We start from the raw sequence: 17,565 nt of genomic DNA, 5'->3' as shown, positions 1-17,565 counted from the left end.
AGGCCTGTAACCTGTGAGAGGGTTCCACTGATCAGCTGGGCTGTGGCGAGTAGCTACCACAACATTGCCCATGTTGCTTTGCTGCCTTCTCCTTGCCCAGGAGCACTTGGCTGGCTTGTCACCTGTCCCATGGCAAAGCTCTGGGCACCTGTCCACATAAAGCGCCACCACTCCTCACCTCTTCAAGCCTGTCTTTCCTGAAAAGCCTGTGTCCATCCGTGGCAGCTCTCCAGTCACATGGACTGTCCCACCGTGCCTCTGTAATCCAAAATAAATAATAATTCTGCAGTTGTGTTGGGGGTTGTGATCCCCCAGTTGTTCCCTCCCCTGCATATGTTTGTTTACAGGTACTTGAGATGATTCCTGAGCCATGAAGCTTTCACAAGGGACATGTGGGATCATGCTGAGGCGACCTCTATGCCCAGATAATGAGCGTTTAGGTGCCTCTTTGGGCCAGGGGCATTCTGAGGCCTGGGCTGCAACACCAGAGCCCACTGTAGAGTCTTTGCAGGTGCCTCCATCACTTTGCAGTCTGAGCTCTCCATCCCTGTTGTGGCAATTGCTCCATTAGGAGCTTTTCTCTGATCACACCGAGATCACAGATCAAACTGTGATGGGTTTACTGCTTCTTTTTAGCTAGAACGAACTGTCGTGAGAGCGAGCTTTATTGATCTCCGATGGCAGAGATGCCAGGAGCACGGAGCTGTGCTGCTTTAGGAAACACTTTTACTGTCTCCATAATCGTGTTTGCAATACTGCTGCCCCAAAGGCTGGAAATTTGAGGCTCCTTGCGATACATGTGCTTTCTCCCTTCCAGCTGAGCTGTGTTCGACAAAAATCAAGGTCATTGTGCTGACTGACATTTGCAGCTGGATAAAGATTGTTATTCCCAGAAACATGTATGAGTTTTAAAGTCTCAGGTCACCCTTTTAGGCTAATTTCTGCGACAAATGCTTTTAGTACAGGAAAGCTTGGCCTAACCTGAGCTTTCTCAAGGGCCAATGGAACAAATCCTCAGCCCTGCAAACAGAAACCTGGATGATCTGCGTTTAGGAGCCACTTCTCCCTTGCCTTCTCTGTACAAACAAGAAGGCAACACGGATTCAAACCAACTCTGTCCAAGTCGCCCCACGAGAATGCAGCAAGTCTGAATTGCTTGTTGTGAACTGCGATCCCACCTCGGCTGTGGGAGAGGGCACCCAGAGGTCTGGTCCTCACCCAGCCCTGTCCCACCGAGGCCACCACTGCAGAACCTGCCACTGCAGCAGGGACACAGAGGCCTCTGAGCTCTGGCCCCGCAGGAGGAGGAGAAAGAGGAGGGATGACCCCCATCACCACAGCCCAAGGCTGAGCAGAGCAGAGCAGAGGAGGAGCTCTGGGTTTGATCAAAGGCCAGCAACTGCAGGGGAGGAGGAGCAGGAACAGAGAAAAAGAGCGTGGGGCAGAGGAGAAAGCAAGGAGAAGAGGGCAGCTGCCTGGGGAGGGAAGTGGGAGAGGAGGAGAGAAGGGCAAAAGGAGGCAGAGACAGTCTTGGGTCCAAAGAGAAAGACCAAGGAGGAGACAGGCTAGGAAATGGCATTACTCCTTTGGCTGGGGTCCCAGCTGTCATCCTGCTTGAGCAACGTCTCTACACTGTCAATTTTTCTTATGGTCTTTACTTTACTTCTGGACTTCACGAAGCGCAGGAAGAAGTGGAGCCGTTACCCGCCAGGCCCAACGTCGCTGCCATTCATTGGGACCATGCGGTCTGTTGACTTCCAAAACCCCCACCTCTCCCTCAGCAAGGTGAGTGCTGGCCCCCGCAGATAAACCACGCAGGTTTTGTGCTTCATTTGCAAATTCTAAGGGCCTTTTCTATAGGAAGGCACTGTTCAGCTGTCAGTCCAAAATCTGCCCAATGCAGAAACTAAATATAGCGTTTCTATCATTTGCTTACACAGAGTGGAAAAAGATTACCATTTTCAAATCACATCTCATCGGGGTCATGCTAACCATGATCTTAACCAGTAATCACTTTTAATGCTGCATTTCTAGGGCCAGTGAAGTGCTAATTCCATTTCCAAGCCCCCTGCAGAAGCAGTTTTAGCACTTCGGTTCCTTGCATTGCTACAGTGCTGAAATTGAGACACTTAGCTTTTTAATAAAAACAACAAAGAAAAAGACAGAGGAAATAAAAATAAAACAGAGCACTGTCTGTGGGACATCATCTGTGGGACATTGCTACTATTGCACTGTCTTACAACAGCACGCTCCCGAGCTCTTTGTTCAGTGCTACTGACTGGCAGGGGAGCTTTGACCTGCCTGCCCGGCAGTCTGTGTTCAGTCAAGGTCTTGTCTGCCCAGAGGAGGCTCCACAGGAGGCTCCCAGGGTGAGCGTTCGGCTGACAGGCTCACCTGTGCACCCATCCTGCTGGCAGCGTTTGTCTTACAGATCACAATAGACGCAAGGTGTGTGCCAGTTACCTGTCTTGCTAGATGTGTAACGCTCCTTTTAGGGAGAAACCTCTTCAACCTGTTTCTGGGAACCGGGCTCTGGGTAGATCTTTAGGGACAAATGCGTATTAAAAAAAATTACATATCATCTTATCATCAGTACTTCCTTCTAACAGAAGCAGACTGACTCAAAACTTGACTAGTCTTTCAGATCAAAATAAATACAAGTATTAGGAAATAATTTGCCATTGAGCATGCAGCCTTTGAAAATCCCCAGAGAGGTCCTTGACCTTGTGTTGTCAGACAAAATCCAAAATACTTGCACAGTGCTCATGGCCACAGTTTGGCCAGGATAGGCGCTTTCTAAGTCTTTCCACTCACAGAGCACTGATCTCTGCTCAGCTGCTTTTTAGCCCCACTCTGAGCTGCTGCACTGCAAAGGCGAAAGAGCAGCTGAAGGTCTCCTAATCAAAGCACCTCAAAAATCACTAAAAAATAAGGGCACTAAGGTAGGATATGGTGATATTTTTCATGTTACACTCAACTCATTTTCAGGGATGTACTTTTTTATCTTGGCAGCTTCAAAAGAAGTTTGGAAATGTCTTCAATCTCCAGAACTGCTGGACCAACGTGGTGGTACTGAACGGATATAAAGCAGTGAAGGAAGCCCTGGTCCATAGATCGGATGACTTTGCTGACCGGCCAGACATGCCCATGTATGAACATCTGGGCTATGGAAGTAAATCTGAAGGCAAGTCCCTTGGAAATGGACATTCCCTGCTGACACTAGCACAGGGGAGACTGGGCAGATGGAAGATTTTATGAGTATGATGCCACCTTCTCATGGCCTTCCAGTCAATCTCCTTGTATATCTTGTCACCCTTTGGTGGTGACAACGTCAGATTTTATGAAAAGGAGGCTCCCTTTAGTGGTTGTTAGAAACTGTTAGAGGTCCAGGTGCTAGCACACAGCTCTTCACCAGCGTTAGGACACCGAGTGGTACAACTTTCCTGCCAGCACTGGAGCTGGTAGCTCCCAGCGCCCAGTGATTAGTGCTTATGCTCACACACTATGTGCATGTCGTTGTCATCACAGACAAAAATGGTAACTTCTTTCCAAGACAGAATCCAGCCCACAACCTCTCATCTTCAGCTCCTGTGCAGTGGCACGAGCTGCTGCCCAGTTCACACAAGCTAAGGGCACAGCACGGAATGGTTGGGGGGAGTGATTCCTTTATCCTTAGCAGCACTTGTTGCTCTCCCTGAATCCCCCCTCTACCTTCACCAGCCATGCACATGCATTAGAAGGTGCAGTAATCCGTTTGTAGAACTGCTGTATGAACAAGCTGTACAAGATCAGACTCTTTCATCTACCCACACAGACCTGTACCTCCAAACTCACATTTGATATTCTCTAGTGATTCTCCAGTTGCTTGACATACGGGGTCAGAGCTCCTGACATTTCTTGCTCATCTGTAATTCCAGGAATTGTTATGGCGAGATACGGACACACCTGGAAGGAACTGAGGAGATTCACACTCTCTACCTTGAGGAACTTTGGGATGGGAAAGAAATCCTTGGAGGAGCGAGTGAAGGAGGAAGCGGGATTTCTGTGCTCTGCAATCAATTCTGAAGAAGGTTGGTCACATCCAGAGGGATGGGAAAATCAGAGAAAAAGGCAATAGAGTGATGCAGAGAGAAGTAATACTGCAGCCACTCTCGTTTGCACGCAGTGCTCTCTTCCTAAGCCAATGCAGTTTTCTAGTCTATATGCATTAGTGACCTGGCTCTACTTTGAAGCCACTTTACACAGTGGGGCTACTGTAACATTAATCCATTTGAAACAGGAATCACATAGGAAATAAACAGAAATACAGAGGTAAAATATAATTATTCCCAGAGCTGGATTACTATCACCTTGATGAAGTCTTGGGAAACATATTGATATTATCACATGCCATAAAAGTGCAGCTGGGAGTTTTCACAGCACGTTGCCTGTCATCTAGACACAAAGCAAAATGTTATCTGTCAAGTTACAGAACAACCCTGCAACTCAGCTTTTCTTGGGAGTTTTCTCCTTTAAACAAGGACAGACCACGTAGTGGGAGGAGATGAGAAGATCTTCACTCTCTAGAATGATGTATTTGTACTTTGAGTGGTTTGTGGTCTTTTTCTCTTAAAGGCACCAAGGAGGCATCTGTGTGTTCTCGTTGCTGACAGCTGGGGTCCAACAGCTTAGTGTTGCTTTGCTCCATTGCTTGGTCTCCATCTCCATTTTTAGGTCGGCCTTTCGATTTACGCTTTCTTGTAAATAATGCAGTCTGCAATGTGATCTGCACCACCATCTATGGAAAGCGTTTCAACTACGGTGATGAGACATTCAAGAAGCTGTTACATTTGTTTGAAAAATCCCTGAAGGAAGGAACTGGATTCCTGAATCAGGTAAACCAAAAGCATAATACGTTCTGTAAGGAGCTGCCCTCTGTTGCTTGAGAGCATTGTGATTTCATTATTTTTCTTTTTGCATCACATAATATCTTCTCTGTCTCTCTGATTCTGACATCCCAGCTTGTTAACGTGGTGCCCATTTTGTTGCACATCCCTGGACTGGTACAGAAAGTCTTTCGATGGCAAAAGAAGTTCATAGACTTCACAGACACGCTCGTACATAAGCACATGGAGACCTGGAACCCTGCTTACACCCGAGATTTCACCGATGCCTTTTTAAAGGAAATGAAGAAGGTAGGGTGACACCAGCAGAACCCCAACGTCCAGGGGAAATTCCTTTGCCTGATTAAGCTTGTTGATAGAAGCTTACTTCCTCATAAAGCTGTATAAAACCTCTTACTTATTTCCTACATTTTCATTCCACATTGTATCTTGAGGAGGCTGTGAACTTCTTAATGCTGTAACCTCCTTTATTGTCTTAAGAGACCATATGATCTGCTGATGTCCTTGTTCTCCTTTTCTATCTTCATGTTCCCCTCAGAGTCTAACAACTTTCTTCTTTCCAGCCTATGTGATTTTGAAGGCATTTAAAAGGCAATAATTGAGAATTCACTAATATTTCTAAGTTTGCACCAGGGGACAAGTCAACACACAAGATTCTGTGTATGTCACTGCCTTAGTGACTGATGATTCAAAATCAGTTACAAAACTACAGAAACAGACCGGCTTTTTGGTATCGTTGTCCAGTCCACAGCCTGCCTTTAAACCGAGTTGTGACTTGGAAAGTCGGCATCTCCTTCAGGATGTGTCTCTTAGAGTTGCTTGCCAACAACTAGTTCCCTGTAGATCATACAAAGGCCTAAATCTGAACCTCACTGAATTTAAAAGGCATCTTTGATTCAGTCACGCACGAAGTCAGTATAAAATCAAAGGTACGTGCGTCAGCCAATCCATCCACCGTATGTTTCTGCACATGGATTCACTAAATTTCAAGTGCCAGATGTCCAATAGTAGCAAATTCTGCCTGCAAATTGCTTCCGCCATCTGAGTCCTCAGGCTGGGCTGCTGTGCTGCACAACGAGCCCTGCTGTGCTACACAACCCACCCTGCTGTGCCGCAGGCACCGGGCACCTCCAGTCCATACATGAGCCCCACAGCTCACAGGGACAGAGCAACGTCATCTGTGTTGCTCTGCACTGAGCAGCACTATTTGGGGGTGGATGTGAGCCTGACCAACTCACCTCTCTCTTCTGTTCACTGAAGTCCCCTGCTAAATCCCTCTACTGGGTTAGCTTTGGTCAGGTCAGCCCCACAGCTCCCTTGACAGACATCTTCTATTGGGATACCAGTTGAGTCTTAAATGCCTTATTAATTGCTATCCAAATTACAACAGCATCAAAATATACAGAATAACTTAACAGAAGCTAGTCCCTAGGAAAGAAAAGTATAAAGAGGATTACAAAAGACAAGCAGATGAACTCATGCAGAGCGCTTGTCAAAGCTCATATGCTGGCAAATTTGAGCTCAATTAGCATTTGGATGAGAAACCAGTTTTGCTGAAATTGGTGTTGCAGACTTAATAGGCAGCTGTGATACCCTGATTTTTTTTTCCCCCCAACTGTAAGAAAACAGGAGGGCAGAAGCAGCGAGAATCTGTAATGCATAGCTATAGATAACCCCGTCAAAATACTGTTAATTTTGCATTTGCCACACCAGTGCAGCCTCCTCTCTACCGTGTGGGATTTACGATCCCATCAAACTTGAATAACTGTGTTCCACCTCCTCTGGGGGAGAACATTACGGCTTGTGCAGGGGCCTGCTGTCTGCTGGAGTGGAGAGCACAAGGCGTTCACTTCTGTCCTGAAGGTGGGTGTAGCGTTCATCCCTCAGGATACAGGAGGTGACTGATGACCTTCAAGTACAGGAGATAACAGGGTTCCAAGGTACATCAGTCATACGCAGACCTGTGTTCTGCTCTGCTCTCTCAATGAACTTCTTGGTCAGCAAAAACAGATCTGGTGCTTCTAAGAACTTCCCTGGCACAATCATCTTCTTTCCCAGCAAGTGCCCCAGCTCCAGTCACCTCCTTGTTTGCTCTCTGCAGGGCAAGGCTGCCGAAGAGAGCGGTTTCAACTATAACAGCCTTCGTCTGGTGACCGCAGACTTGTTTGGAGCTGGGACTGAGACCACCTCCACCACCCTCCGGTGGGCAGTTCTGTACATGATTCTCCACCCAGAAATACAGAGTAAGTGAGAGGACAGAGGTGGGGTGTGTCACCTTCAACCCTCATTCTTCTGTGAGGAGATTGAACATCTGCTCTCTGCGGTTTAGGTTTGTGGCAATGAGGAACAGCTTTGGCGATTGTTGGTCTGGCAGAAACCAGGAGAAACACTTACATGGCAGGGACCGATGGCAGGGGGGAAGCCCTGGCAAAAACACTGGAATTGGAAGGGCAAGTTTGCTCTTGGTTTCATTTTGAAGGCTACTTGGGGGCTTTCAGTGGCCAGAGTACCCTCTTTCTAGCATTTGGAATAGATGCTAATCTGTTTTAATTCTCCAGTGCTGCATGGCCAGATACCCTTTCAGCTGCATAGAGGATGGGTAAGGTAGCATGTTGAGTGACATTAAAGGCATAAAGAATAGTTATACAGATGGCTTCCAGCAACTGAAAACAAATGTTTGCATTAGTTTTGTCTCCTAGTTTGTCTTCCTTTCTCTAACTGCTTGTACTGCTCTCACCCAGTGTCTACAATCTCATGCTGCCAACCTTTCTACAGCTTGTACCAGCCCCTTCTGTTTATCTGAGGGTGCTCTAATTCCTTCGCTGTGCTGCTTTCAGGTAAGGTCCAAGCAGAGATTGACAAGGTGATTGGCAGAGAGAGATCACCCACCATGGAGGACCAAGTGAGCATGCCCTACACCAACGCTGTGATCCATGAAGTGCAACGCTGTGGGGATGTCGTTCCCATTGGAGTACCACACAGGACATACCGGGACACTGAGTTGCAAGGCTTCTTCATTCCCAAGGTGACTGTGGCCAGATAGACAATTCCACATCCTCTCCCTGTGCAGATGCCAGGCCTGGGCTGTGGGTGACCCCAGGCAACTCTGCAGTGTTGCACTCCCAGCCCCAAGTCAGAATCACTGGCGAGCACTGAAGCAGAACATTTTGAAGTGCTGAGGCCACGCAGAAGGTCACATTTGTGCTCTAGGTTTGTGCGGGTTGTGTGGGAACCCAGCTGCAGTGGCAGGTCAGTGCAAAGGTTCACTTTCCTCTCAATGGGCTGTGACACCCACTGCCCTGCCTGTATTGGAAGGAGAAAGTCACAGAGCCTAAAGGGCTGTCTGGAGGCACACAACACCACCTTACTGGCTTTCCTGAGATGCCAGTAGTTAAAACTCTAATCTCTGACGCCATTCAGATGCCACTGGCATTCACTCCACTGTCACTGTGACAGCGGCTGCCCTGGCAGCACTGGTAGCAATGAAAGACTGTTTTGTTTTTTTTTAGCTTTGTGACATCTCCTCTAGCTTAGAACATTGACATGTGAAACAGGAGAGCTTTGCAATCTCCCCTGCCCCTGTGAAAGCTGGGTTTTGAAGCCTTGTCAGTCAGCTTTTTCCCTCCAGCTATGAAACAAGTCCAGGAGGATCTGAGCAGCAGAGGCTGTTTCCACTGTGTCGCCGTGAAACTGGCATTTGCACGGAATGTCCTTTGTAAGGATACGAATTGCAAGGGTTGAGATGCCTCAGAGCACAGGGCCGGCACCATCTGCCATTGGAAAAGTGCCCTGCTTTACCTCTAGTTTAAATAAGGCACACAAGAGGAGGTGGGTGTCTTATTCTGCAGCACCAAACAATGGTTGCTGTTAGATGGGAGACCTGGAGTAGAGAGGGACCAGCACTGGTCCATTGTGCCAAGATAATGCTGCTGGTCTCACACAAGTTGTTTCCTCTTGTGGAGGAGCGCAGGGGACGACGATCATCACCAACTTGTCTTCCGTGCTGAAGGATGAGACAGTCTGGGAGAAGCCAAATGAGTTTTACCCCGAACACTTCCTGGATACGAATGGGAAGTTTGTGAAACCAGAGGCCTTCCTGCCCTTTGCAGCAGGTAAATCTGAGGGGAGGATCCAGCTACAAGTCAGGGCCACAGTGAGAGGGGTGATCTGCTCCTTCCACAGTGATTCCAGTGGTTTAACATCCTTTTTCACTCCCTCTCTTGCAGGTCGCCGTGTCTGCCTGGGGGAGCAGCTGGCCAGGATGGAGCTCTTTATTTTCTTTACCACTCTCCTGCAGAAATTCACCTTTGTTCTCCCTGAGGACCAGCCCAGGCCACGGGAGGATGGTCACTTTGCCATCATAAACTCCCCGCACCCGTATCTGGTGCGAGCAATCCCAAGATAAGTGCACATCGCTCTCCCTCCACTTAGAGACCACCACCAACGCAAACTCTTGTCAGAAATGTTGCAGGATCATCCCAGGTTCCACTCAAGATCTCTCAAGTCTGCACAGATGTCCCCAGCTCTGTAAAGTAAGGATCTGGCCCAACAGATATAGTTTAGCTTCATTCCAGTCCTGGATCTTGAATCAGACAGCCACAGTAAGTTACGAATCAGGATCAGCTTTCCAGTCCATATATGTCTCATGGGCCAGCTCTGCTTTACTTGGGGCTCTCATGGGTCACAGCAGCAGTTCACTGAGCACACAGCTACTGAGAGAATTGTTAGTCCTGAATGAGTTTAGTGAAATGCAAGAGTATCCTGGGTAAAAGACAACCCTGGGGTCATTTGTGAAATACAGAAGACAGCATATTCCAAAAGAAATCCTGGTGTTTAGGTTTACCACCTTCCCAAATTAGGTCCTGAAAACTGCTTTTTTCTTTTTTGGCATTACATAAAGTCAGCTCTTGGGCAGGCTCGGAGCTCACAAAGGGATGGAGTTACACTGTTTGAAACAGCACAGCTGTAGATTTTGGAGCTACCTTTCTCTTTCTTCCTTCAATATTCCTGACAAATTGTTTTGCAAGGTGTTAGGGTACATAGATATTTAGATTAGTAGTAACTACCATTTAACCACATAGCTGAAAAGACCATAGCATAAAGGAGCTTCTATGCATAATCACAGTTCAAGAAATCCACATTCACATCTATCTTTCCAATACCAGTTTTGGAAGCTATGAAAGCTATTGAATTATGCAAATACTTAATACCATTGTTAAGATTTTTACTTCAGTGGGAGCTGCACATTTATGCTTTTCATCTATAAAACAATCCAAAAGAATAAAAGTGATCTGAAAAGTCTTCTTTGCCACCCTCTCCTCCTTGTGGTTCTCTCAGACCTGCCTCACATACTCGACAATCCTCTCCTTGCAGCCAACACCCCATTCGCTTCTTTCAAGGACTTTTTAGTGTTACTTTTGTGCTTGGATCAATGATGAGAAGAGACTTGGCTTTATGGTTTCCAGCAGAGAGAGCTGTTTCTGAAAAGCAGCTGTTGGTGAAATGAACTTTAAGCAGAACTAATTTCAGCAATCATGTATTTGGATAAAAGGCGTGGGTGTACCTAGAATAGGGACTGTCTTTCTAGCATGCAAGAATGCATTGAAAAGAAGCCAACCTGCATGTGCAAACATGAACTGGTGTGGCACTTCGCAGGCAAAAGGGAACAAACACATCATTGCAAAACACAAATGTAGCCCTGATAATGGGCAAGGGGAAAGCAACTACAGCCAGAAATGGCTGTAAAAGCCAAACAGCTCGTGCCAGGCAGGCGGGCAGGAAGGGGCTACCGTGAGAATGAGGCCCTTGCTGAGAAGCTCCCGCTGCCTCCTGTTCCCCGTCGCCTCGGGGCCTGCGCAGGGACCGGGCCGCTCCTCAGGGGCCCGCGGCAGCCGCTGCGCCTCTCGCTGCGGGAGGGGCACTGCCGGCCCAACGGCCCCGGGAGGCGGGGCACATCGCAGCCCCGCCCACACGCTCGCTTCCTCCCAGAGCAGCCCCGGCGGCGGGGAAGGGGCGGGACGCGGCGCCCGGAGCAGTCGCCGCAGCGGCGGCTGCAGCAAGATGGCGGTGGCGGGGAAAGGCGCGGTGTCCGCGTTGGTGAAGCCGATCTTCAGCCGGGACCTGGGCGAAGCGAAGCGGCGCGTGAGGGAGCTGTACCGGGCCTGGTACCGCGAGGTGCCCAACGCCGGTGAGCGCGCGGAGCCGGTCGCGCATGCGCGGGCGGGAGCGCGAGCTCAAGGTCGTGCCGGCCCCCCCGCAGCCGTTGGGCTCTGGAAGCGCTCGGTCGCTCCCGGCTGTGAGGGCTCGTCCCTCGCCCCTCGCCGGGCAGCCCCGGCCCTTGCCCCGCTGCCTGTGGGCCCGCTGGACACGGCTGCTCGGGGCTTGTGGGCTCCCGGTGCGGCGCAGGCCCGGCCGGGCTGGCGCAGCCGGGTGTGCCTGGCCCTGCCCGCCCCGGCGGCGCCCCCAGGACGGCGAGGCCGGTCGCGTCGCGCCTGGCTTGGCACTTGGTTTCCCTAACGGAGCAGAAGAGAAATGAGCTTTGATTTCCCAGAATAGGGGTACGGTGGCTTTGTTGTCTTTCTCCTTAAAGTTGCTCTGGGACTGATACCGTGGCCACGTTGTTTATTAGCTTTCAATTAATTGTATTAGTGAAGCCGGCAGGCGCTGCAGGAACAAGTGACCGTGTAGTGTTTTGTAGGGTTGAGTTGCACGTTGTCAGTGGGAAAGAGGAAAAGCAATATAGATGACCCCTGTGACTGTTGTGTTTCTTCCAGTACACCTGTACCAGCTGGACATCACGGTGAAGCAGGGGCGTAACAAGGTGCGGGAGATGTTCATGAAGAATGCCCACGTTAGAGATCCACGGGTGATAGACATGCTGGTTATTAAGGTACAAGCCAGTTATTCCTGTTTTGTTGAAGCTGCACAGGATGGCAAGCAAAACAGTAGCTTAAATACTATGTTGTGGTTGGTTGGTTTTTTTTGGAAACAGTGGCAGTCAAAGATAGGGCAAAAAGATGGTGCTAGCTAGCGTACCATTAAAAATGACTTTTCAGCTCCTTTGATTGTGATGTGGTTTTCTTCACCTATTCCAAACCATATGTTAGAGTGGCAGTACTTGGTGGGAGGCTGGCTTTAGGGGGCAGGACATCTTGAGTCTGTAATACTTGTGGTTCTGTCTGGTGCACAGCAATAACCAGCATACCAAGAGTTGGTCAAGGCTTCAAAGCGGGTCTGAACAACAATAACCTCTGCAGTTGTAATGCATTAGAAGGTTTCCAACCGGGGATGGCCATGCTCGCCTGTTGTATTTCTTGCATTTCAAGGCAGTTGGTCTGTCTTTACATGATTAAACAAATCTGGAAACAGAATCGTAGGTAATAAATAGGGTAGGTGATGGTTCCAGGCAGTCTCATTCTGCCCTGTGCTGCCATCCTCCAAAACCAGAACAATAATTCATAGACTGGAGTCATGAAGAAGTTATGTTCAAGTCTCTGTGGTAGTGATACTGGTGCAAAGCACTTAGCAGCAATTTTACTTAAAGGCACAGGGCAGGTACAGTATATGTATTTGTGTCACAGTATAGGTGATGCAGGCAGTCTTCAGGAGTACAGAATTGTCGATGCAGCTATCCTAAGGGTGTTTCTAAGTGCATTCAAATAACTTTTGTAGTACTGTATAGTTAGAATCAGGCTCTAACTGAGAGCTAGTCTAAAAATCTTCTATCTGTGTGCAGGGAAAAATGGATCTTCAAGAAACAATTCAGGTGTGGAAGCAGAGGACTCACATCATGAGGTATTTCCATGAGACTGAAACCCCACGGCCTAAAGACTTTCTGTCCAAATTCTATGCAGGCCACGATCCCTGAGAGATTGACTCTGTCTTCCTGCCTTGTGTTACAAATAAAGGTCTGTACAGCAGGAAAAAACCTACACAGAAAGATTGTATAGCATATTAGGAGTCTAATGACTAAATCCAAATCCAGAGTGTGCGCAAGTCATTATGACCTGCATGAAGATCTGCCACTTCCTAGTTTTTGCCAGCGTGTGTTTGGTGGGTGGGAGTTTGTCCCATGCCTTGCCCTGGAGTCTCTGCTGAATAACCACAACACAACCTGGCTGTGGAGCTCTCTGTGGGGCCGGCGGCCGTGTGTGTGTGTGTGTGTGTGTGAGTGTGTGTGTGTGCGTGTTTGCGTTTGCTCTCTGGAAGAGATGGCCTTGAGAAAAGCCACTGTAGCAGCAAAAATGTTCTTAGTGATTGAGGCCCGTCTGCATTCATGCAGTGTTTTACAATTTTGTGCAATGACTTTGTTGACCTTGTGGTTTTTATTTGGACACTCTTCTCTGTTTACTTCCTCGCAGAGAATGGCATAAAATCCAATAACCCAATAAAGCCCTTTGTGCAATAAAAAGATCAGCAGAGTCCATTTCTCTGCTGCAAAGCGAAATTACCTGGAAAAATGGCATTTTGTACTGTTGTCTAGAATAGGCAGGCTCTGTAAGAGCTTCTGATGCCTAGCAGAAAATGTCCTACCATCACCTCCTTAATTAAATCAAGAGTTACTAGTTCCCTTTCAAGAAGGGTAAGGAGAACCTCTTTAATCAGATAAAACACATTTTCAGCAGGTAACTCTGTGCTGGAGCTCCCCCATGTGTGATCAGCACTGAATGCCTGTAGTGCTCTCAAGCTGCTTTTTATCCTTACCTAAATATTGGGGCCTTCTTCCCCATGAGGGCTGTAAAGGAGCACCCCTCAGGGTGTCTGTTTACTTAGGTACTTTGGGTCTGGAGTTCTTTTTAGGACAGGGCTGAAGAAGGAACACAGGAAGGGCCAGGAGAGACTGTGGACTAAAGCAGTGACAGGAGTTTGGCAGTTTAGAAGACAGGAGCAGGGACATGTTTGACCCGCAAGAGCCGATAAACTGGAGTAACCACTTCTTGAGCAGCCTTAGAGAAGGAGGGGGCAACTGAGATACTGAGTGACTCAAGAACCTGCCAGCTCTGGGGTCCCTCAGGTGGCAGGTTCCCTTTGCGCTCAGTATCAGAGCTGGAGCGTCAGAGCAAACATCAAAAGCAGTGACAAGCAATAAAGGAGTAAATGCGTCTGCTTGAAACAAACACGGTGCTAATGCGCGTGACATTAAAAGAAACTTTTTTGACAGCTCCAAGAATACTGAAGGAAACAGTGGGCAGTCAAGAGGAGAGGCCAGATCAACTGACCAGAAAGCATGGGAGAGACACGGCTGGCTTGGAAAGGAAAAAAAAAAAAAAGAAAAAATTAAAAAGAAATAATTTGACTTTAACCTTTCAAAGTGCTTGAGAAAACAGCTGGTCGAATGTGACTGAAGCTAGCCTATGAGTGCCCTAGCAGGAGAGAAGACCTTTAAAGTCTATTATGCAAGGATTTAATTGCAATAGTAAATACTTCTACAAAAAGAATTGCTGAAGTTTATACACAGTTAAGAAAGTAAATATATTAGGGCCTGTACAAAAGGAAGTTCTGAACTACCAAGGAAATAGTAAGTACCTGGAGCCAGAGCATGCAGATCACAGAATCACAGAATTGACTGGGTTGGAAAAGACCTCAGAGATCATCGAGTCCAACCCTTGGTCCAACTCTAGTCCGTTCATTAGATCATGGCACTAAGTGCCATGTCCAATCTCAGTTTAAAAACCTCCAGGGACGGCGAGTCCGCCACCTCCCTGGGCAGGCCATTCCAATGCCTGACCATTCTCTCTGTAAAGAATTTCTTTCTAATATCCAGCCTAAATTTCCCCTGGCAGAGTTTAAGCCCATGCCCCCTTGTCCTATTGCTAACTGCCTGGGAGAAGAGACCAATCCCCACCTGGCTATAACTTCCCTTCAGGTAGGTATAGAGAGTGATGAGGTCACCTCTAAGTCTCCTCTTCTCTAGACTAAACAACCCCAGCTCCCTCAGCCTCTCCCCATAGGTCTTATGCTCAAGTCCCTTCACCAGTCTTGTTGCTCTTCTCTGGACTCGCTCCAGCACTTCAATGTCTTTCCTGAACTGAGGGGCCCAGAACTGAACACAATACTCCAGGTGTGGCCTCACCAATGCAGAGTACAGGGGAAGGATCACTTCCCTTGTCCTACTGACCACGCTATTTTTGATACAGGACAGGATACCATTGGCCTTTTTGGCCACCTGGGCACACTGATGGCACACTGATTTTCACTGTTCACAGATTTCATGCTATAAAATGCACCCGCAAGTTAGTTTGCCACTTATATTCACCATTTACAAAACCTACTCAAAACTTTTAGCTCTGCAGTGGTAATACTGTGTTTAACCCTCAGTGAGGTGAAATTAATGATACAGTCTCCATCAGACACACCTGCACAGTGCTGGGTAGTAAATCAACATTATTTCAACTGTGGTGCCATTTCCAATATGATTCCACTGCTTCCTCCAGGATTCCTGTCGTATGCTGTGGATTAGTACTGAATTACAGAAAGGACTTGTAAGAGGAAATAAATAGGAAGAGAGTGTCCTGACTGTCACAGACGTACAGAGGTAGGAAGGTTAAGACAGAATTGCTACATCACAGGCACATAATCTAAAAACACACGACCAAAGTTACACATCTCAATCTCTTGATTGTTTAATTGTTTTCCCATATTGCTAATAAAAGGCATCCCAAGCAGTCTTCGATGAGGTGAGCGTGTGTGTGTGTGCAAGGATGCAGGGCCTTATCAAGCACTTCTTAACCCTGATCTACAGATTTCTGTCATACAGACACGTGCAGGACACTCGCTGGCAAAGGGGACACAGAGCCCCCTGTCCCCTTTAGGAAGGACAAAACAGAGGTGACAGCTGTTGGAACCATGGCTTTGTCAATGGTTTTTTCCCTTCTGTTCTTCCATTACAGTTCTGCAAATAGAATAATAAGGCATTACTCTTCAGATACACTGTACAGCACTCCAGTCTGTGCCTCCCCTGAGGGGGAGGTTTACAAAAAAGGAGTTTCTAACAGGGCATTGCGATCTTTACAACCTTTTAATTCTCTGGTTTTAGCTGTGCTGGAAAAATGCAGGAAAATCTCTTTATCAAACAGAATATATTACATAACAAGAAATGACAGATTTACAACAAGTTCTTTAAATCAACACCTTTTTCTGAAAGAATCAAATACACCCAAACTCAAAACTTTACGTGGGGCAAGCCAAATGGAATAACATAAAATGCAGGGAAGGGTAGATTAGATAAAGGAAAAGCAGAAATAATTCATCTTTATCTGACAAGTCTGAATGGTCCAGCTACTTCAGAGATCAGTGTTGTTAACACCCACCAGACAGTTTGTTCTGGTGGGTTCTGGAATTCTCTCACCTGGTTCACTTCTATATCAGAATTGCACACTAAAGCATCCAAGGCCTTTCTACAGGCATAGTTCAAACAGTCCCTGCAGCAGCTGGTTGTACTCAGTTCAAAGCAGTGAAGTGTTCAGGTGTCAGAGCTGACAAACTCCAATGGCAGATGGACTCTGCTTGTATGGAACTTCCACAGGAGGATCTCAAAGGGCTTTGCAATCACCAAGCAATCATGCTCTGCACAGTCTTAGGAGCCGAGTAATGAGAATTCTTGCCTTTACGCAGACCGAGCAGTTATCATCAAGCTGGTACCCAAGGAATGAGCTGGGCATGCCAGCGAAAGGCACTTGTGCAGTGAAGAGCTACGTGCCCCAGCATCTCACAGCTCCCCCCTGCACTGACCCACACCCCTGTCCGCTGAGCCTTGTCACAGGAGGAATGGCTGGAAACCCTCACCGCGGGTTTGCCGTCTGCCAACGTGACAGGGCTGCGCTGGGAGCACCGTGGGATACGGGTACCACATCACCACCCCCGAGGGGTCGATAACGACCGAGAAGCTGTCTCGCGTCTTTAAGCCGCTGATGGTCTTCCCGCTGTACACATCTTGCACCTGGAAGAGAGAGATGGGGGCTACCAGGATTTCCACAGATCTTCCATCTTGAGGTCCAGCCGTGGTCACCGAGGTGGCACGGCAGGACAGGGCACAGGAGTGGCCAACCGGAGGGAGACCCAATGGGTGGCTGCCCCTTTGTCCTGAAGGCAGGGAGTGGGAGTCCTTCCCCCCAGAAAATGCAACAAGGTGTCAACAAGGGAAGCTGTAAAAAGGGGCATCCAGGTTCCACAGGGCTGCCCCACCATGCAGCGTGCCAGTGGGGCTCACCTCATACATGGTGTCCTCGGGGAAGTGGAGCTTGGCCAGGCTGGTGTTGTAGACAAAGGGCATATCCGTCCTCCGGCTGAAGAAGACGAGGGCGCTGGGACAGCGGGCACAGGAACACCTCGATGTGTGCGATTTCTCCTAGAGGTGGGAATGGGTGGGTGAGGCAGAGCAGGTCCCCAGTTCCCGCAGCTCCTGCTCATGGTTCCCTGCATCACCTCTGTCCTGGTTTTGTTAAAAACAAGTTTCTCTTTTAGTGAATTTCCCTGTCAGCTAAAGCCTTCTTACTAACTGCACTTTCCTGAAAGCCAGATACATGTTTTGGTAGACACAGCAATGGAATGCAAGGTCATTATAAGGATGGATGCATGTCCCGCGAGAGCAGTGAACTGAAACAGATGACTAAAAACTGACCAACTAAATATTCCATCCCATTCACGTGATACTTCATATAAAAGTGGGAGATCACGAGGATCT

At 48.0% G+C, this 17,565-nt stretch overlaps 3 protein-coding genes across 3 annotated transcripts; 2 read left to right on the top strand and 1 right to left on the bottom strand.

Annotated features, from left to right (window-relative positions):
- Positions 1–1,572: 1,572 nt before the first annotated feature.
- LOC309444143 (cytochrome P450 2D14-like) lies at positions 1,573–10,169 on the top strand (the record flags this gene model as incomplete). Its single annotated transcript, XM_082061733.1, has 9 exons — positions 1,573–1,785; positions 3,013–3,184; positions 3,918–4,070; positions 4,714–4,874; positions 5,001–5,174; positions 6,985–7,126; positions 7,721–7,908; positions 8,854–8,995; positions 9,110–10,169. The coding sequence occupies 9 exons, from the start codon at positions 1,573–1,575 to the stop codon at positions 9,286–9,288; spliced, it is 1,524 nt and encodes a 507-aa protein (XP_081917859.1). The 3' UTR covers positions 9,289–10,169.
- A 708-nt stretch (positions 10,170–10,877) lies between these two features.
- Positions 10,878–15,553, top strand: LOC309442500 (NADH dehydrogenase [ubiquinone] 1 alpha subcomplex subunit 6-like). The gene is made up of 3 exons (XM_082058373.1): positions 10,878–11,070; positions 11,657–11,772; positions 12,619–15,553. The coding sequence occupies exons 1-3, from the start codon at positions 10,944–10,946 to the stop codon at positions 12,748–12,750; spliced, it is 375 nt and encodes a 124-aa protein (XP_081914499.1). The 5' UTR covers positions 10,878–10,943; the 3' UTR covers positions 12,751–15,553.
- Positions 15,554–15,863: 310 nt separating this feature from the next.
- Positions 15,864–17,181, bottom strand: LOC309443086 (alpha-N-acetylgalactosaminidase-like). The gene is made up of 2 exons (XM_082059693.1): positions 17,092–17,181; positions 15,864–16,821 (listed from the first exon to the last, which is right to left on the bottom strand). Exons 1-2 carry the CDS (start codon positions 17,152–17,154, stop codon positions 16,639–16,641), a joined length of 246 nt encoding a protein of 81 aa, XP_081915819.1. The 5' UTR covers positions 17,155–17,181; the 3' UTR covers positions 15,864–16,638.
- Between the last annotated feature and the right edge of the window lie 384 nt (positions 17,182–17,565).

This window comes from Streptopelia decaocto (genome assembly GCF_964273445.1).
Source record: "Streptopelia decaocto genome assembly, chromosome: 1".
Classification (NCBI taxonomy): Eukaryota; Metazoa; Chordata; class Aves; order Columbiformes; family Columbidae; genus Streptopelia; species Streptopelia decaocto.
Note: the sequence above shows the minus strand (reverse complement) of the source record. Positions and strands in the feature narration are given on the sequence as shown.